Source organism: Lolium rigidum, chromosome 4 (genome assembly GCF_022539505.1).
Source record: "Lolium rigidum isolate FL_2022 chromosome 4, APGP_CSIRO_Lrig_0.1, whole genome shotgun sequence".
Classification (NCBI taxonomy): Eukaryota; Viridiplantae; Streptophyta; class Magnoliopsida; order Poales; family Poaceae; genus Lolium; species Lolium rigidum.
The window spans coordinates 59,626,581-59,647,520 of record NC_061511.1 but is presented as its reverse complement, the minus strand read 5'-3'; the positions used below and the strand labels follow the sequence as shown (position 1 = coordinate 59,647,520).

General features: G+C 50.4%; 1 protein-coding gene across 1 annotated transcript; it reads right to left on the bottom strand.

The window, feature by feature from the left end:
- Nucleotides 1-1,747: 1,747 nt before the first annotated feature.
- LOC124649860 (replication protein A 70 kDa DNA-binding subunit C-like) lies at nucleotides 1,748-10,738 on the bottom strand. Its single transcript, XM_047189424.1, has 3 exons — nucleotides 10,455-10,738; nucleotides 8,640-9,061; nucleotides 1,748-3,537 (listed from the first exon to the last, which is right to left on the bottom strand). Exons 1-3 carry the CDS (start codon nucleotides 10,736-10,738, stop codon nucleotides 1,748-1,750), a joined length of 2,496 nt encoding a protein of 831 aa, XP_047045380.1.
- Between the last annotated feature and the right edge of the window lie 10,202 nt (nucleotides 10,739-20,940).

Sequence of the window (20,940 nt, the reverse complement as noted above, 5' to 3'; positions counted from 1 at the left end):
ATTGTCCCTAACGTGCGGGACCGGGTAAGAAAAGGAGGACGCTCGGCCTGACCGCGCAGCGTCCACGGAGACGCAAACCTGGCGCATATTTGGGCCAGGTTTGCGTCGCCACGGACGGTCTGGTCACTTTGCGTCGCCACGCTGGAGTAGAGCCCAGACACATTTTCGATCTTCACGGACGCAAATGGTCGCGTCGCCCCATTGGAGATGCCCTAACCAAAAAAGGTATTACACTTATATTCAGGAAGGGTGTGACTAATTCTCAAGTTAAGTGGTCACTCTCGTATCTAAAAGTCTTAGTTGCAATTTTCAACTTACTTGTAACTGAACAAAACAAAATTAAAATTTAACTTGCAACTGAAAAAAAAAATCTCAATTGCAAGCCCACTTGAAACAGAAAATTTTGAGTTGCAACCCAACCAGTAACTCATAGAGCACACGAATCACAATGCAAATTTAATAGTGTAGCAAAACCAATTTAGGAAACTATACTCCCTACTTCAAGAAATACAAATAGTGCAAAACTAGAATTTTGCCGGACACGATGAGTACCACCTGAGACTAAGTGACTATGTGCTGACACATGAAACACATAGCACACGTTTTGATATATGTACAATCTTGTGACAGTGCCTTTCATCTTAACAAAGCTCTACATCTAGCCCCTCCATCTAGTCTAGTTTAAAATAATGGCAACCTAATTTTCTCGATATTGAACAAGTGACGACCAAGTAGTGCAAATGCATGAATATAGCACAAGCAGTACTAAGAACATCTCCACCACCGGCGCCCCGATAGCTATTTGGAGGCAGACGCGTTTTTTCGACTCGACCGACGCGCACCAAAAAAACGTCGGCGCGATTTCGAGCCTAATAGAAGCGCCGGCAACCTCGTGCCGGCCCCTTCGTAAAGGGCGCGAGTCGGACGCACTGACACCAAGCATCACAATGGTTTTCCTGGGTGGGGCCGCCTTGCCAACGACTCAACGGCCGACACCTCGTATGCTCTGTGGCCGGCCACTGATGAAACCAACGGTCATGCACAAACGAGTTTGACGAGTGGAACGAGGCATACATAGCAGACGCAGAAGCTGAGACGGTGAAGGACGCGGCGTAGTGGGGCGATCCCCGGTGACCGGACCAGGCGGCGATACTAGCCTCCTTCAACGCGTAGCGCTTCCAGAGACCAAAAAAGGAAGAGCGTGAGTTCATCAACAACGCCAACTTCGATCACGCCGTCGAGATCTCACACCAGCGGGCGGACACAAAGGAGACGGGACCATCTCGTCATGGCGGCCATGTTCAAACTTATTTTGGGGGAGTCTGGTGGTGTGTGCAACCGCTCCCAAAATTATTTTAGGGGACTCTGCTGGTGTGTGCAACCGCTCCCAAAATTGGATAGCAGGTGCCAGCGCAGTGCCAACACCTGCACTTATTTGGGGGCCACCAATGAAGATGCTCTAAAGATCATCATCAGAACAAAGTGAACCAAACTAGCACACCGTATCTACACCGGAAATGACAATGACACCTAAAGTGCAAGCTTCTTCAAGTTATTAGCTACCAAGCCTAATTACAAACGGAGGACTGATGATCCCCGATGAAGGAACTGGCACAAGAAAGGCACCCCAGTGAACACTGGAAATAGCCGCAAACACACTAGGCATATTTAGCAACTGTACAGAATGAGTGGCGACGCCACGCAGCTAAACCCAAACACAGATACTATTGGATCAGCCAACAATACTTCAGAAATTACCAGCATAGGACTGCCTGTTGTATCCTCCTGAAGTGGCGGCCCCGTTTCCGTAAGTCTGACGCTGGGGAGCAGCAGCCTGCGCCAGACAGTCTCTAGCAAAGTGCCCAGGCTGGCTACACTTGTAGCATAGACCTGAGCTCGCATTGCCACCAGCTGGAGGGCTGTAGGAGTTTACCTGCACTGGAGAGTCCCTAGAGACATGACCAGTCTGTGCATACCGTGTTGCAGATGGTGTAGAAGGCATCCCACCATATAAGCTCGCTTGCTGCCCAAACTGATTTGGGAAACCCATATTCATGGCGTAGGTATTGTTGGATGTGAAACCAGCGTTAATAGCAACACCGCCATTCACCGCAGGGGTTGAGCCTGAGCCATCTTCCGCCAAAAGGCTATCGATTACTCCCAGAAGAAAGCGACTCTCCTTTGCTGTGTCATCCAATTTTTGAACCTTAACAATGTTGCATTTCACACGCGCTTCGTCGTTATACGTTTCTTCCTTAACTTTCAGCTTGAATAAGTAATGCTGATAACGGGCCCGTTGTATGATTTCTGCAAACTTTTCATCATCTTGATCTTCATGTTTTATCTTGAAAAGATCTTGCGCTGGGAGGCCAATTATCTCCTCGCCGGCATCTTGGAATGCAGTTGCATACGTAGTAGTCCCGGTGTGATCCTGGATTTGACATGGGAGCATGTACCTATACTCGCAATTTTGAGAGCTCTGTTCACAGCTCTCGCATTGCCAGATCTCATCAACATCTTTTGTGACCTTTTTAGTGCAGCGGGTACCATTAACCACTGCGGTGCAGGCTGGATAACAAAAATTGTCGGTCTTGATGTTCCAAACTGTACCCATAACAGTGATCCAGTCTGGCTTCTCTGATTTTCCCATGTCTTCTTCCTTGATCTGTGCAACAGTATTTCGGACATCAGTCCAGCCCACAGACAACGAAGTGAAAGCAGCATTTTTCCCTTCAGTTATGTACCATTGCCTCAGCCTTTCTGCTTCAGGAAAGTCTGGATTTATGTTTAAGCAGCTTGAGCTGATTGTGCCCACAGATCTGCCGTTGAAGTCACCAATGCGGCCACTTTTCAGGGCAAGTATAGGACTCGAACCAGAATCACACAGCAACTGCAGCTGCTGACCTTCAGCATCACAGAAGTTACCCCAAAAGGTTATTTCCACGCTGCAACCAGACACGTCCTTCAGTTGGAGGACTCTTTTCGAGGTTTTCACACCATTCTTCTTCGTTACTGTAGAAGAAGGGCTAACTGATGTAACAACACCAAGCAAATCTAGCATGGCGCCTATATCCATGTTCGCTATTTCGCTGATTTGTCGGAAATTGAAACGCCGACTGGGGATGCTGTTGTCATCACTAGAACAAACTTCTACAGATGTTCTAGCATCCATACTGATTTCGAAGTCATTGTTCAAAGGGTTATACTGCTTCTGTGCAGGTTTCAGCCCCCCTGGGCCCCCTCCAGATATCAAGTACACCTTACCAACCTCAATTAGGTCATAGAACTGATCAACGACATCTTTAAAACATTTTGCACGAATCTCTCCGCCATGTGCATCAAGGAGATCAAAAGTGAAGAGTTTTCCTGGACCTTGTGCATTTATGTAGTGATTGACATGAGTCTTTGCAGTCACCCTAGCCTTTATCTTCCATGTGCCTTGGTATGGGTTCAATGCAGAAATCGGAGTAACACGAGGGCCAGCTTCATTCTTAGTAACTGGGCCACTATTTCTATATGCTGGAGGTGGCTGCTGATGTAGCCTTTCGTCTAACTACCTCGCGATCTCACTCACGAACACAGAGGACAGAGACAAAGGTTTTTGTGCTGCGAACGACTTGCAGCTTTTCTGTTTCGTTCTTCCTTTTATTCATGCAAGGACTGATCGTGCTGATCACACGATGCCCACAACAGACGTGCCATCCCACGTCCGGGCGATCGAGTCATGCGCAAGGATCAGGTCAAACTACCCTATCTGCAGCTGAAAAATAGCTGAACTGCTAACTGAATTCTAACTGAAAAACCCCTGACGCTAACCTGACGCTATTGATGCTAGCGCATCTTATTCAGAGAAGGAAAAAAGCTAGAAGGAAAAGGCTAGATTAACCAACAATCTCCTCCTAATCTAGTTTTCTTTCACCTTGACCATGCCGATGTCTTTGGCGCAGTTCCTGGAGACGCACTCGCCCAAGCGCCTTGGTCATGATGTCAGATAGTTGGCCGTCGGTGCGAACGAACTGAATGTCGATGTCGCCGTTCTCCACGCACTGACGGATGAAATGGTAGCGGATTTGAATGTGTTTGCTCCGGTCGTGGAAGACCGGGTTCTCGGCCAGCGCGATCGCTGACTTGTTGTCGACGCGCAGCTCGGTGATGCCGCCGTCGCGCCCAAGCAGCTCTCCCAGCAGCCGCTTGAGCCGGATGCCCCGGCACGCCGCACCGGTGGCGGCGACGTACTCCGCCTCACGGGTGGAGAGGACGACGATCTTACGCCGTCGCTTGCCGGGAGATGGGACAGCTGCCGTAGTAGAACAGCATCCCACCGGTGCTCTTCCGATCGTCGATGTCCCCTGCCCAGTCTGCGTCGCTATAGCCGACGAGACGAGCCTCCTTGTCTTGGCGTGTGTAGACGCAGCCCAGCTTCCTGGTTCCGGCGATGTAGCGAAGCAGGTGCTTCACCGCGCTCCAATGTTCGCTGGTGGGAGCCTCCATGAACTTGCTCAGGTAGCTCACCGCGAAGCAAATGTCGGGGCGCGTGTGTACCAGGTAGCGCAGCCCGCCGACGGTGCTGCGGTAGAGGGTGGGATCTACTGCCTTCCCGTTCCCCTTCTTGCTCAACTTCAGGCGCGCCTCCATTGGTGTGGCAGTGGGGTTGCAGTCGCTCATCGACAATGCGTCGAGCAGCTTGTCTGCGTACGCGGCTTGGCTGAGCTGGATGCGGCCTGGCTCCTGGCACACCTCGATGCCGAGGTAGTAGGAGAGTAGCCCAAGGTCGCTCATCTTGAAGAGAGTCATCATCTCCTCCTTGAAGATGACAATTGCTTGCGCGGCGGTGCCGGTGACGATGAGATCGTCGACGTACACCCCGAGAAGCAGCCGCTCCCCATCCTTCTCCCGCGTGTAGACAGCGTGCTCCGATGGGCATTTGACGAAGCCGAGCGCGACGAGGCTCTGGTCCAGCTTCGCGTTCCATGCCCGTGGAGCTTGCCGGAGGCCGTACAACGCCTTGTTCAGGCGCAATACCTTCCCCTCCGATCCATGCTTGACGAATCCAGGAGGCTGTGACACGTACACTTCCTCCTTGATCTCGCCGTTGAGGAAGGCCGACTTGACGTCGAGGTGGTGGACCTCCCAACTCTGCTGCGCGGCGACAGCGAGCAGGAGGCGCACGGAGTCGAGGCGGGCGACTGGGGCGAAGACTTCGTCGAAGTCAACCCCCTCCTTCTGTACGTACCCTTTTGCAACGATCCGGGCCTTGAATTTGACGACGTGGCCTTTCTCGTTCTTCTTGGCCTTGTAAACCCACTTCAGTCCAATGGGCTTGTGGCCCGATGGGAGGTCGACGAGAGACCATGTCTCGTTTTCTTCCACAGCGGCCAGCTCTTACGCCATTGCCCTGCTCCAGCTCGCCTCCTTCAGTGCCTCTCCCACGCTCGACGGCTCTTCAGCCGTGGTGAGGAGCAGCCGCTCTGCAAGTCCAGGGGCTGTGTTACCTGGACCCAGCAAATCGGACACGCGGCGGTACCGATGCGGCTCGCCGCCGTCGCTGGCATCAAGCTGCTCTGGATCAGGTGCCGTTGGTGGTGTGGCGAACTCGATGGAGCGCTCCTCCGTCGCCGGAGGTGGAGGAGGTGTGCGTGGCGACGCCGTTCCTCCCTGGTCGGAGGTATCCCAGCTCTCCTCCTCTTCCGATTCGCGTGCAGGCGTTGGCGGTGGGCGTGCAGTCGAATTGTTCGACGGTGTGTCCACCGTGTATTCGACCTCGAAGTCCTGGGACGGGCTCGTGCCGCCGTCTTTCTCCTCCCAATCCCAGCTTGCTGCCTCATCAAAGACGACGTCCCGCGTGACGTGGACGCGGCGAGTCGCTGGGTCGTAGACACGATATGCCTTTGACCCAGGCTCGTAGCCGATGAAGACCATCGGCGTGCTCCGGTCGTCGAGCTTGCGGAGGAAGGGGCGTGCGCTCTTGACGTGCGCGATGCATCCGAAGACGCGGAAGTGCTCGACGGAGGGCTTCCTCCCGTGCCAGGCCTCGTACGGCGTCCTCGCCGTCGACGGAGCGGGTGAAGGTGCGGTTCAGCACGTGCACCGCCGTTGTGATCTGCTTCACCCCAGAAGAAGCTAGGCAACTTCTTGGCCTTCATCATGGACCTGGCCATGCCCACCACGGTCTGGTTGCGGCGTTCGACCACGCCGTTTTGCTGCGGTGAGTACGGCGCCGTCAGGTGCCGCTTGACACCGGTGTCGGAGAAGTGGGCGGCGAGCTCGTTCGACGTGAACTCCCCGCCGCGGTCGGTGCGGAGTGTCCGCAGCGTGCACCGTGCCTCAGTCTGCGCCTCGGCCTGGAAGCGCTTGAGGGCGTCGCCGGCCTCGTCCTTCGTCGCCAACAGGACGAGCCACATGAAGCGGCTGTAGTCGTCGACGAGGAGCAGGAAGTACCTGCGTCCTCCAGGTGTTGGTGGCGTGATAGCACCGCACAGGTCGGCGTGCACCAGCTCGAGCGGTTGCTCCGCTCTGTACTTGGCCTGCTCGCGGGAACGGTGTGCGCCGCCGCTTCCCCGCCGAGCAGGCCTCGCGAGTTCGCCGGTGGGCTCGGCCGGTGGCGGTCCGCGCACCATGCCCTCCCCGGCCATCTTCCGCAACGCCTCCGGATGGACATGCCCGAACCGTGCGTGCCGGCGCCATGCCGCCGTGTCGAGGCGCATTGCCGAGCACACCGGCTCGGCGGCTGCATCGTCGGCTGATAGAGACGATTAGGGGAGCGCCTCACCCGGACCAGCAGGTTGATCGCGACGATCGCGGATCGTCGGCGTGCCGCGCCTGATGTGGATGTCGCGGTCGTGCTCGTCGAGCTGCCCGAGGCTCACGACACCGCTCTTCAGCCTCGGGGATGAAGTACACGTCGGTGAACGCGCGGCCGGCGGCCGCCGCCGATGGTGAACGCGATGTCGCCCTTTCCCTTGATCTGCACCACCGATCCGTCGCCGAAGCGCACGTTGCCGGTGACCGATTCGTCGAGGGTGGTGAACGCGGAACGGTTCCCCGTCATGTGGTTCGACGCGCCCGTGTCGAGGTACCACATGGCGTCCATGGGCTCATCCGCGCGCCCTGGCACCACCTTGGCCTTCTCCTCGTTCAAGAGGATGAGAGGGCGCGCTGGTTCGACGTCACCGGCGAGCGTCGGCCGGTGTGCTTGGCCCAGCCCGCACCGGGCACGTCGTCGAGTACGATCTCTTGCGAGGAGCATCGCTGGATCAGCGTCGCCTTCTTCCTGGACAAGGTGAGCTTGCGCCTCCTCGTCCCTCTTCTTCTTGCGGCAATCGCGGGCCCAATGCCCCTTTTTGCCACAGTAGCGGCACTTGTCGTCCTTGGACGGGCCGCCGCCGCCGCGTACCGCGTCCTTGCCGCGGCTGTTCGGGCGGTTCTTGTTCTGCTTGCCACCTGAGCCGGATCCTTCTGATCCGTGCTGGCGGCTAGCAGCGCGTGCGCGCCACTCCTCCTCCGTGAGGAGCAGGTGGCCACCGGCGTCTTGGTCTGGCTCGCCACGTCCCTCGGACGCCGTCAGACGCCCGCTCAGCTCCTCGATCGTGAGCTCCTTCAGGTCAAGCAAGGTTTCGATCGAGCAAGCCATCCGAGCGTACCTTTTGGGGGCGACGCGCAGGATCTTGGACACGCCGTCCAGCTCGGAGGTGGTGTCGCCCGGGGACTGCAGCTCGGTGACGAGGCCGGAGACGCGGACGGAGAAGTCCTCGGCGTTCTCCCCGGTCCCGAACGCCGGGTTGTCGAAGTCCCCGCGGAGCTTCGCGGCGACGCGCTCGCGGACGCGATCGACGCCGACGCGCATCGTCTTGATCGTGTCCCGGGCGACCTTGGCGTTGTCCTTTGCGGCGAGGAGCTGCACCAGCTCCGACGGCACCGAGCTCGGGATGGCGCCGAGCGCCTGCCTTTCCGCCGCTCGGGTGCGTCGTCCGCGTCGACAGCCTTCCCACGGGCCCGCGGCCCGGAGCTTGACAGCGCATCGGAATCGCCCACTCCGTGTAGTTGGTCTTGGTGAGTGTCGGCCAGGACGTGGAGCCGCCGCTGCCACCGTCCCGCACGATCGTCTCCCGCACAACCACCTCGCCGCCACCGCTCCTCCTTCCCCTGCTTCGTCCGCGACTTTGCGATCGCGCGCGAAGAGGGCTCTCGGCTGGCTGCGGCGCTTGCAGCCGCTGCATCTGCCGGCGCTGGAGGTACCGGCGGTGGAGTCCCAACCATGGGGTTAGGCTCTGATACCACTTGTAGCCTTTCGTCTAACTACCTCGCGATCTCACTCACGAACACAGAGGACAGAGACAAAGGTTTTTGTGCTGCGAACGACTTGCAGCTTTTCTGTTTCGTTCTTCCTTTTATTCATGCAAGGACTGATCGTGCTGATCACACGATGCCCACAACAGACGTGCCATCCCACGTCCGGGCGATCGAGTCATGCGCAAGGATCAGGTCAAACTACCCTATCTGCAGCTGAAAAATAGCTGAACTGCTAACTGAATTCTAACTGAAAAACCCCTGACGCTAACCTGACGCTATTGATGCTAGCGCATCTTATTCAGAGAAGGAAAAAAGCTAGAAGGAAAAGGCTAGATTAACCAACAGCTGATACGAAGGCTGTGCAGGACGAACATAAGTATTGTCAGGAGGGCCGAGGCCCCCAGCTGTGCTAGGAACTGCAAACCTTTGGCTTTGATGAGAGTTCAGAAAAGGCTGCTGAGGGTTGGGCTGCACAACATTGGTATGCATTGTGTTTTGTGCTGACATTGTATCATGAGAACTACCAGAAAACACATTGTTAGGTCCAGATCTGACTGTCCGACCAATCGAAGAGTCCAATGTGCCATGGACACCATTGTAGGATCCACCATATGACAAATTGTTAGCAACCTGTTCCACCCTTGGGGCAATGGCAGTGGCCCGTAAGTTAGGCTCTTGGCCTTCACGTGAACTTTTAGTCTCGTAAATCTTTGGTTTCCCGATCATGTCACACTGGCTTTGCAGAATATCAAGTTTGCAAACAATAATGATCCTGAATGCAACAGAGAAGAATTGTCAGCTCAACTGTAGAAACTTATATGCAAACATCTAGTATGATCCAAAAGTTTTTAGAAAGACATCTGGTTACCAGAGGATTTTTTTTCTATAAACAAACTTGACTCATAAAAATAGAAAATGGCGTTACTTCCAGAAGCATGATCAAATTGAAGAAGAGATTGGAGAATATGATACTTAAACACACCTTAAGAATTTAAAAATCCAGCATGTCCATGTTTTTTCTATGTTCTACAATTATGCTTGTTTATTTATGGCCACAAGAACAAATAAAGTTCCGAACATTTGCTGAATTCTTACAAGTCAGATACTAACAACATGTGAAATATTACAAATGGTTTCGTTAGTTTGATACGGCAATCACAATCAAAATGAAAGACTGTTGGCCATAAGCATTGGCACAAAATACGACAGTTTTTTTCCACTGAAGCGAACATACAAACATGATGCCATGGACTGATAAAATCCTACACAACAAAGGTAGTTCTTAAAAAAAAAAATCACAAACTAGGAGTCTGGAACTTTCTTGTCACTGGTAGGTTGTAAAACCTGAAAAGCAAAGTGCATCTACATCTCATTGTGAGTACACTCACAAAAATACAGCAGCATGTAAAATCACGGTGGAATATGAAATCCAACTTTCTCAGAGTCCGCAGAGGAATGAGATTGCACTTGCAGACAGGGTAATTCTTGGCATAACAGCAGCATGAAAGGTTCACCGCATTTATTTGACATAACACGAAACCAGACACAAAGTTCCCTCATGTTATCAGCAGTATCCACACCAAATATAAGTTATTCTGCTGGGACTGAATGAGAACTCAAAAGTAATGAAGTAATGGCATACGCTCAACGAGCAAAATACAATTAACTGAAGCTAAAGTTACAGGCCACTACAGATCTCTAGATGATTACATGGGACATACTTGCCCAACAACATGACAAAGTTTATCTAACTGCATGAAGAATTAGCTTACTCTAAAAAACGCCAATAAGAAGTGCAAGAAAAGTATGGCAAATTATAAAATCCCCCCAATAAACCAGCGTTTCATGTCTAACTCTAACTCTCTGTTTCATATGTTGAAAGCAAAAGAACGGTAAAATCCCCAAATGTGCGACGCACTGCTACATTCCACGATTCAAGAGACTGCCACAAGATCCCCATCCTAGGTGCAACCGCTAGTACCCCAGGCACAACCGCTAGTACCCCAGGCACAGCAACGAACAATCAGTACCCCCACCAATTGAATCAAGCAGATCAAAATCCAATCTTTCTGGCGGAACAAGCCGACCGACCCAGACCAGACATCGACATGGGGGTGGGGGGCGCAGAGAGAATGCGAGTAATGTATGCCGGATGGCGGACGCACCTGCGGCCCTGGATGTCGCTGCACATGACTTCCAGGAGGTGGACGATGGAGCCGAGGCGGAGGGTGCCGTCGGTGACGAAGCGGTTGAGGTCGGTGGCGAGCATGGACTGCAGCGAGTGGACGCCGTCGGAGACGAGCATCCGGAACCGGTCTGACCCCGCCGCGCTCTTGGCGGTGATGGGCCGCACGTCCGCCACCTGCAGCACCGGCTGGATGGTGCCCAGCCCTTTGGGGAGCTCCGCGATCTCCTTCACCGCGCCCGAGGTCAGCCGCGGCGCCTGCATCGGGTTGATTCGGCGGCGGCGGGCGACCTACCTCGAGCTTCCGCCGCGGCGCCGGATTTTGGTGGTCGATGAACCCCAGGCGGCTGGCTGGGTGTAGGACCAGGTTGGTTGGGGGAGCGGCGGCGGTGTACGGTGTGCAGAGGAGGCGGCGGTTTGTGAGGTGTGGTGTATGGACCGGGTGCACGGAGGGTGGTTTCGTCGGAGAGGGAAAATGGAAAATTCAATTGGGGGAAGGCAGGAACGGAAGGAAAATGCGGAACTAGGGCGACCCCTTCCAACTCTTGAGTAGGACTGAGCGGAAATCAGCGTCATTCATGTTCATCCAGATTGATGGTCGTGCAGGTTCGGTGTGCTCTCATTTAAAAAAAAATTATATTCTTACTCCAAAACATATCAGATTTTGTCATTTTTTTCAAGCCCATAAATAAAAGAATTTTGGGTTGAGATTTTGCAACATTGTGGGATATATCACTAACAATGTACATAATTATTTTTAGATTTTTGGATAACTTGCAAAGATGTCTTTTGAAATTTTATTAAATAGCGAGATCACTGGAACGTACTCTGCAGCTAAAAGCACTTTCTGTCTCATGTCCCTACATAAAAAAGAGAATACGGATTGCATGCTCAAACAATAAAGAACTTTATAGATCCAGTTCACCAAAAAAAAAATTAAGATAATAAATATTAGACTCATTTCGAATAAATATGCAAACAAAATCAATATATGAGAGACTTTCATTTAGTAGTGCATTTGGAGAAGGAAATCTTATTTGGTGGGTGGGCAGGTGGGCGAATCCCATCCAAATCCACATGCAAATGGATGGACGTGATTTCCGCTCTGCTTCATAATCGCTCGGTACAAGCATTTCTGTCTCATACCGTTCTTTTAGAGCTTTTTCACCACCCGACTCTTCTCCATGCATGGGCGGGACTATTCATGGGTATAGAGGAGGTGAATACCCAAAAACAAATTGTCAATTTTTTAAAATCATGTCATACAACTATCAATTTTGGTTTACATTATATGAAAGTCAGTCCAATTGTTGACAAAATCATGTGGTAGTTCTGTTGGCTAGAGCAAGTGATCCTTCATTAGCAGGCCCTAGGTTAAAACACATGTTTTCTCACTATTTTTTCTACTTTTCATTGTATTTTTTAAATTTTGAATACCCATTGACAAAGTTATTGGCCCGCCCATGTCTCCATGTCGCTCTATCTCAACTCGATGCTTCCGCAGTTCCGTCCTCTCTTCATTGGCCTGGAAAAGCAAAGTCACATGGTACAAAAAAAAGCTCATTGAATTATCTTTTTGAGCTAACTGAAGCCGGAAATGATACTGACAACACAAGCAAAACGCCGGAAATCGTTCCTAGCTAAAGAGCAAAGTAACCACGTACGAAAGAAAATGATTTAGCGAACCGCGCAACAAAAAAAACGTAGATAGTATTTGCTAGCGGCGCCGGAAATCGATCCTAGCTAAAGAGCATGTACTTCAATACGATCGGTGGAAAAAATATCAGTGCTAATCTCTCATTGGTGGAGAAACCAATCACATGGATTGATGGCATGCGTTGGCAGGCAGACAAATATGAGAGGCTCACTCGTGTGACGAAACAAAAAAAACGTAGATTTTATTTGCTAGTAGGCTAGCCGCGCCATCGCCATCGCCATCGCCAAGCGTCTTAAGTCGCGAATATTCACGCGAGCGCACGCGCTATGCGGGTATGTGGTGCTAGTGGAACTCTACATGTGTGTCTACCATTTTAGATATCACCAACAGCTCTCCTTATAAGTTGCTTCAAAGCCTCTTCCCTTAGCAAGGTGGGACTAAAGTTTGGCCATGGCCATGTAGCACTCAGAATTTTCGTAGTGGGCTACAGTTTTTCCAGATGGGCCTCTTCATACACGAGTGCGGTCCTATATCTTGTCTGTAGTGCTTACGCAGGATGCAACTTTCTCCAACAGGTAGAATATTTACAGAGAGCACTCATGTTCAAAAGCCATAACAACAACAGTGTGATATCGGTAGTATGTCAAGCATATGATCTGACAGCCAATGAAAATAGAAAAATAATTGGAAGCAAGTCCATTCATTTCATCCACCTACACCACACCTAAAAACTGAGTGTGGATAAGACAGCAGATCACGGACTCGTACATACAAAAGAAAATCAGATCTGACCGGAACCGATCAAGAACACCACCGGGATAAAAATCTCCGGCAAACCAAAATGCTCCATTCCAACGGTCGGCCGCCGCTTTTCCTCCACACTCGACATGAGCTCTTGCACATCCGACCACGGGGGATTTCAGGTCGTCAACGAGGAGGTTGGCTCGCCCATGCCTATGTAGTTGTAATTTTAAACCTAAGAATTTGGAACAGGGCTAGTGGCATGGTTTCCACGGCAAGATATATCGAGGCGGCCGAGAAGTGGCACATACACATCATGCATGCACTAGATCCGCATGTACCAAGTCAGGAGGAAGCAACTGGTTGAGCTACAGCTGACGCCGATGTACACTCACACATTGTAACGTCCATGTACCACCACGTACCATGTATATGTACACACATAAGTCGTGAATATTCATGGACCTTGGCTTATAGATATGTGAGCCACCCATTATTCAAGGTCCTTAGCCATGCAAAATTAAATTAGTATTCACGATTTTGCAATGGGCCATTTACTCATTGTCATATATATTGCATTTCACAAGTAGAAGAAAGATGGTCTAGCGATAGGCCAGCGGTCAAGCAAGGCTGCCGCCTGGCTTGTACGATCTCAACTTGTATGCATATAAAGTAAACATGCTCTCGTATATTACACATTCGGACATGTTCACTCTCGCTTATGCATGTCAATAACTTCACGGTATCCACCTGCCAAATAAGGTTGTGTCGGTTACTACTACTACTTGCCACTGTATTGTATGTTAAAATATGTTATCTAGCCCTTTTTAATAGTTCAGATTTTTAGATTAGTTGGCTAGCACATTCTCTTTGTTACCGTACTTGCAAAATAACTTTGTGATTTCCACCAAAAAACTAGAAAACAACTTATATCATGAATTAATATAACTTTGTGATTTCCACCAAAAAACTGATTAAACAACTTATATCATGAATTAATATATGCAGGTCGCGACAACGAGGCCGACGAGGGTAGTGCGACAACGAGGCGGGCAAGGGTAGTGCATGCGGGCCTTGCGCCGACGTTGACTACAAGTCTACAAGACCAAAGACGGCAGACAACAGTGCTCGTACCGGTAGGCGACGCCGGCGAACAGCTGCTGCCAAAGGGAGCACCAGTGCTTACATAGTATGATCCTGGGGCTAGCTAGAAGAAAAGAGGCACATGTTTGCTTGTTTGAGTTCATTTGTACTTATTACTATTTCTCCTGTTTCGTAATTATTGTCATAGATTTGGATATATCTATTTACAAAATATATCTAATCCAAATTTGCAATTTATGGAACGAAAGGAGTAGTACGTAGCAGCTTGTTCATGCGGCCAGTTTTGCTCGATGCTCTATTTCCCATTCCATCCAATATCTTAATGAAAGATTTGTACTTTAGGATTTACATCCAGGCCCCTTGCGCTGTCCCACACAACGTATTTTCATTTTTAGCCGGTATTCAGGCATACTCCCAAGAGATTGTCTCTACTCGGCTAGCTACTCATTTTGTCAACGGTACCGGCAAGTTTCTTTCCGGTATCATCTTGTGAAATACTCCCTATTATTTTACATACTCGACAAGCATTCACAATTATTAATACCCTTGTGTATTTTATTCTGTTTATTTTATCTAAGTACTTATCCCTTCTTCTAATCCATCATAGATTTGTGTCGTACCGTGACAGCGAGCATTTAAGACTGGTGGTGGTGCATGTGCACGGTAGACATGTGTTTACAAAATTCCTTTTTAACTACCGGACATAATTTTAACAAGGATTTTGATTGATCATGTTTATTTGTATTGCAATTGTACACTTATTTAATTATGCAAAGCCAAAATCGGTGTCAACATTGCATGTTACGACCTTGCCATTATGGGCTTTTAATTATCGCAACTTACAAGAGAAAACCAGCGTTATCAGTGCTTAAACCTGGGGTCTTGAAATCTAGCATTAGAGCATATGCACGTGTGTGGAAATATGTTGCATCTCGGCCTAATTTCGGTGCCTAACCTATACGACCTGACATATTAGAACGCATCGATAGGTACATGCATGCATAGTGCGCCCCCATTTTGAACCGTGATTATGTCAAATTTCCTCGCACATATGAGGTCTAACATAACTGACATGCGAACCATAGGCACAAGACTGATATGCCCTCAATGCTTTTTGACTTCGAAACTACCTTCATAGAATGTAAATTTTGCAACATGCTTGTTGTCAAACTTTGCCTTCTTTGACATTGTTATGCCAATTGACAAAGCTGATATGCGGAACTGCCCTGTCTGTAGAATACATCTCCAACAGTTTCTATTATTTTGAAGAGTGTTTTTTGTTGTTGCATATACTTTCATCCCTCGTAGTGACTGGAAGCAATTGCATCTTGTGCATGTGCAGTGTGCTAGTGCTAGCTCTTGGCACAAGTGTTGAAATTTTCCATGCATACGACACATCTTTAGTGTGTTGCCTCTTCGCGGATGGCCGCACTTATAGCATATGTCTTGAGTTTTAGTCTTACAAACACTATTACTTGTCTAGAATTTTTGTTTCTTCTCAGCTAGCTAGTGCTAGTCCCTTGTCTAGAATTTTGTTTAGGTTCTGATATATGCAAAGATTTCTCTCTGCGGATTCCATGCAAGGATTCTCTAGAAATCTTCTAGGAACTACTAGCTCTAGTCAGATTTAATCGTCACGGGATGTACACACTTGTATGCTAACATTCCCTGCCCTCTCCATCGATATTTTTTCGATTGGAGGGAGTAGTAAGTAGCTACTCCATTCTCCAAACTAGAAACGATCATCCAAAATCATGTAGAAGAGTTGGTAGGCACGTTCACGCTTGATGACCAGAGCATGCAGTCGTATTACCACTAGTAGCGGCTTCCATACAGTCTCAGCCGACACCTCTACGCTTCCTACCACAAAGGATGAGCTCATAAGTCATAATTCACCTTTCCGGAGCGCTCTATGGCGGACACACCACGACCAGGCCCATTGCGCCGAACTGCCGTGATAGTCGCCAACACTGTCAAGCCACAACCCTAGAGGCCGGGATGGTGGCCTCCGCTGGCCAGGACATGAAGTACTCGCACCTCCGCCTTGTCATGCAAGATTAGTATTGTTTAATTATGTGGTGCAGTTGTAATTGAACCTGAGAATTTTGAACGACATGGAGATATCGAGGTGGCCGAGAAGAGGCACGTACACTTGCATGCACTAGATCTGTACGTACCAAGTATTGTTTATGCGGTGCAGTTGTAATTGAACCTGAGAATTTTGAACGGCATGGAGATATCGAGGTGGCCGAGAAGAGGCACGTACACTTGCATGCACTAGATCTGTACGTACCAAGTATTGTTTATGCGGTGCAGTTGTAATTGAACCTGAGAATTTTGAACGGCATGGAGATATCGAGGTGGCCGAGAAGAGGCACGTACACTTGCATGCATTAGATCTGTACGTACCAAGTTAGGAGGAAGCAACTTGCTTGGCTACAGCTCACGCCCATGGACGTATCAGAACGCACACATGTCACATGTAACATCCATGCAACACCGCACGTGCCATGTGAATATTCTTGGTCATCTCATATATTAAAATTCGGAGATGTGCACGCTCGCTTATGCATGTCAATAAGTTCACGTGAATCCACACCTACCAAATAAGGTTGTGTGAGCTGGTCGGCCGGGTTGTACAATTCGTCCATCCAACGACGATCAAATCCGACTTCGGCTTGGATCCATTGCTCTGCGCCCAGGCGGCCGGACGGCCTTATCTTCGCTGTCATCCATCTGTGCCGAACCTGATCCCAAGCATGCACAAGAGAGCATGTCGCTGCTGCGCTGCCAGCTCAAGTTTCCTCCTACTGCTAATATAGCATGCACATGGAGAGACTGCCTCTGAACTAGATAGAACTGCATTGGATAGGAGCTGCTACTACCTTCCTGCGGCTCTAGATTGACGGAGTCAAATCACAAGCTAACTGAACTAAATCTGGCTAATTATATGCATGTCAGTGTATGGATTGTACATACATGCACACGGGCAAGGTCTGCAGAAAAATAACGTTACATCATAATTAATATAGCTGCACTCTCGTGTGACCCGGACTTTTGGCTCTCGGGTGCAGGCGCACCCTATATACTCTAAAAAATGTAGTAATTTTAAATAAAGTTAAAAAAATTCGAATCCTTTTGGGAATCAAAGATAATCAAGTATTGTACTCGTATAAATTTGTTTGGCCAAAAAATGTTTCACATTGACTTTAGGCAAAAAAAAAAAGCAAATCTATGACGAATATAGTGTGAATAGTACTTTAATATAGGACCTTCAAGTCTATTTTTTTCACCCAGGAAACAAGAGAAGTTATTCCATGGTGAATCTTTCGTATACGAGTACAATACATGATCATCTTTGATTCCCAAAAACATTTGAATTTTTTTGACCTTTTTCTGAATTATTATATTTTTTTCCATATAGGGTGCGCTTGCTCCCAGGTTCACCCATGCAATTTCGCACTCTCGTGATCATAAAATATACTAAGACTGCATGCACCACTGTCTTGGCTCGGACCAACTCAGTTCCGGTTGAAGTGCTCCTTGAGAACGCGTCGCTGCCGCCCGCCTGTTGCGGCCAATGAGGGGATAGCAGTCGCTTCCAGCTTCGGACGGCGTGCCACCCAAGCTGAGGCACACCTCGGCCGCGGCCGCCGCCTCCTCGGCTTTGTTCTCTTCACTGGCGAGGCGGCACCGTATGCGGTCCGCCGTCAAGATGGCGCAGCGCCGCTTCTCGTCGGCCCACTCCTCCCGCGGTATGGTTGGCGGCTTCTCCTTCGGTGCCACCGTGTGTTTGGTTTCGCCGGCGCCTTCGCTGGCTTTAACGGAGCCTTCTTCTTCGGTGGCATGGCGGCGGCGAGGGTTTTGTGTCGCGGGAGTTGGATGGGCACGAGAGATGGAGCGAAGGGCTGGAGAAAATGAGCTGCGGGCGGGACGGAGGAGATCTGGGGGAAACTTGTAGGGTTTAGGGTCGTGCGAATGCAGGTGGAGCCCAAACGTGGAATCCAACGTGGCGCGAGGCGCTGGCTCGCCCAATATGCGCCCTCTTCGTAGGGATCGACGCGGGATTGCCATCGATTTTATTAAGCTTCAAATCTACACTTTTTAGGACACGTCGGTGTGAGCCAGAATCGAGCTGCCGGCCCAATAGACTATCGGGGCCGCCGGCGAAGATGCTCTAACAAACTGCATGGAAAATCGGAGAGGCTACCACGCACATACAGGCCAAGCCAAACTCACTCACGTCTTCACGGGCGCATGCAGGCCAGAGGCCAAAATTCATCACGTTCACACCAGCGCTGGGGCGCATGCATGCATCTTCCGATTACATTTCCCACTAGACTCTGGCATGCACCAAAGTGGTTTACTACCAGTTTTAAAAAAAAGGAGAACCAGTGTTTTTTCAGATTAGACCAAACTCATCGGGACGGAGAGAGTAGTCAAAAAGGCAATTCATAAAGACATGAGATAACAGGTTCACGTACACTTGTCTTGCTCGTCTCGTCTCTATAGGTTCTCTAAACTTCCCTTGCTTCTCTGAATTGTATTACACACCTTTCGGAAGAAATTAGTGAACCGATTAAACAAACTAGTATAGGGTGACATGGGCGTGGACTAGCTTGTTTCCATGGATGGTCCACCGTCAAGATGGCGCAGCGCCGCTTCTCGTTGTCCCACTCATGCGGCATGGTCGGCGGCTTCTCTTTCGGGGCTACTGTGCGCGGTTTCGCCGGCGCCTTTGTTGGCTTTGCTGGAGCCTTCTTTTTCGGTGGCATGGTGGTGGCGAGGGTTTTGCGGCGCGGGAGCTGGATGGGCGTGGGAGATCGAGCGACAGGCGGGAGGGGGAGATTTGGGGGAAACTTGTAGGGTTAGGGGTCGTGTGAATGACAGGTGGAGCCCACGACGTGGCATGAGGCGTGGCTTGTGGGATGAATAAAAGTTGTTGTCTCAAGCTCGTGGACTCATTGGTGAGGAAGAAAAGTTGCGCCGACCACTTTTCCTACATGATTTGAACATGGAGCAGGTGTATCTGGCTTCCAGCAGAGTGAAGTTGTGGTCGGCAACGATAAGGAGGAGGAAGGTGGAGGCAGCAACCTGCGTGGTGGGCTGCGACCGAGCTACGTGGTGAGCTGCGAGGCGGCCGCGACAAGATGCATGGTGGCCACGGCGAGCTGCATGGCAGCCGTGGCGAGCTGAGAGACAACCACAGCGAGTTGCATGGCAGCATGAACATACTGGAAATGCCTTCGAGGAGCTGCTCGGCAAGCAGACTGCAGAGGCTGACGAGGTTCGTGCCATGGCGTGCGCCGTGCGTGCGGTGAGCGCGGCGATCTGCGTGGCCGCCTAGTGTGCACCTTCTTCCGTCGAGCAGTTGGTGTCTCCACCGTTTTCAGCGGGGAGAACCCCATGTTTGTGCCAGACTCACTGCTGGACTCATTGCCGTTCCTGCAGTACAGCGACGACAGGCACCACCGCGCTAAGAGTTGCCTCTCCCGGCACCACCACGGCCAGGAATGCGTCGACCGGCCTGGCCGCTGCCAGGAATGCCTTGCCCGATCTGGTCACCGTGGACATGCTCAAGCTCGGCCTCCCCTTTGCTCCTCTGCGAAAATCAGCTAGGAGTCAGATTCAACAGAATTCAGAGATCAAACGAAACAACAATGAACTGCACCATACGCACAGTCGTCGCTGTTGGGGCTGCCTCCGGCGACACACGCCGAGCAGCCCACCCGCGACGCACGCCGAACCAGCCCTCCGGCGACGAACCCTTGATGGAAGAGATGAACTCTATATGAACTAGAGACACAAGTATATTCGGCGACGAACGCCACAGACAGCGTTCTTTTTATTCAGCTCAAACTAGAAATCTCTAGCTGGCTCATACCACTTCTACAACGAGCTGTACAGGGGGTATTTATACCTGGGCAAAAACACAGCCCACGCACGCACACATACGCACACTGCCCACTAGCTGCCGCTACGCTCGCTCTGCCACTCGCACGCGCACGACGCGGCCATCTGACACGAAACGAAACAGCCCCACAGCCCCTCATGCATGCAGCTCCTCTACGCTACATACGTGCTAAGCTGCTGACCGACTCAAACTGACACGGACACGAGCACAAACTCATGCAACTAGACCTACACGATGAAAACCAACGTTGAGAACAGACTCACTTCTCACGCATCACCGACACACACGCACGTACGCGCCGGACACACACCGGTCGCAGTTTATTTGCTAACAGTCACTTTCTTCAAAAACATAGGTGTAGTTAAGGTTGATGGCCACACCGTCACACTGATCTTCAACGGTGTCCCATTCGATAGGATCATCGGTATCCATGGAGAGAAGAAGAGAAAAGAAAGGGTGGTGATAAAAAAAAAAAGCTCAATAGCACCATGGTGTATTTATAGAGCGGGGCTGAAAGAGGCTGAAAATTTAATTTGAATCCTGCAAAAGCAGCGTCATGGTTTAGTTCCCCCCCTAAGTGCAGCTTTTTCGGTGAAAATCAAACCAAAATTTAGTTTCTAATTCGAACCATTGTGGTCTGTTTGCAGCAGCCATGAAAGAGTGTTTCGTGGGAGAGTTGGCTTTCACCGTGGGAAGAAGGGAGGGTGAAAAACGAAGATAGCATGATAGAAGCCTGGAAGGCATTGGCCAATGCATGCATGCGGGTATTAATGGAGGAGGCTGCCCAGTTCTGCATGCACATCAACATGTCTGGGGGTATTTCAGTCCAGGATTTTGTCTCCACAGCTGTGCATGAGGTTCATTATGTGGGTCCAAAACTATTTGCAGCGAGAAATAACACCACGCGTGCATGTCAAATCAATCGATCGAGCGGGTATTAACATAAGGAAAGTACATCAAAAAGGTTACAGCTGTATTCCAAATTTCGCAAAGACCTTTTCTGTATTTTGGGACAATTTGAACGCAGCAGCATGAGTAGAAGGATTCAAG

What these genes read in the sequence shown, in the direction of transcription:
- LOC124649860 (XM_047189424.1), bottom strand. Translation starts at nt 10,738, where the DNA reads ATGCAGGCGCCGCGGCTGACCTCGGGCGCGGTGAAGGAGATCGCGGAG. An exon ending in AGCGACATCCAGGGCCGCAG is followed by an intron (nt 9,062 to 10,454) that starts GTGCGTCCGCCA and finishes TGTTGCATTCAG; the next exon opens with GATCATTATTGTTTGCAAAC. An exon ending in TCGTCCTGCACAGCCTTCGT is followed by an intron (nt 3,538 to 8,639) that starts ATCAGCTGTTGG and finishes ACGAAAGGCTAC; the next exon opens with ATCAGCAGCCACCTCCAGCA.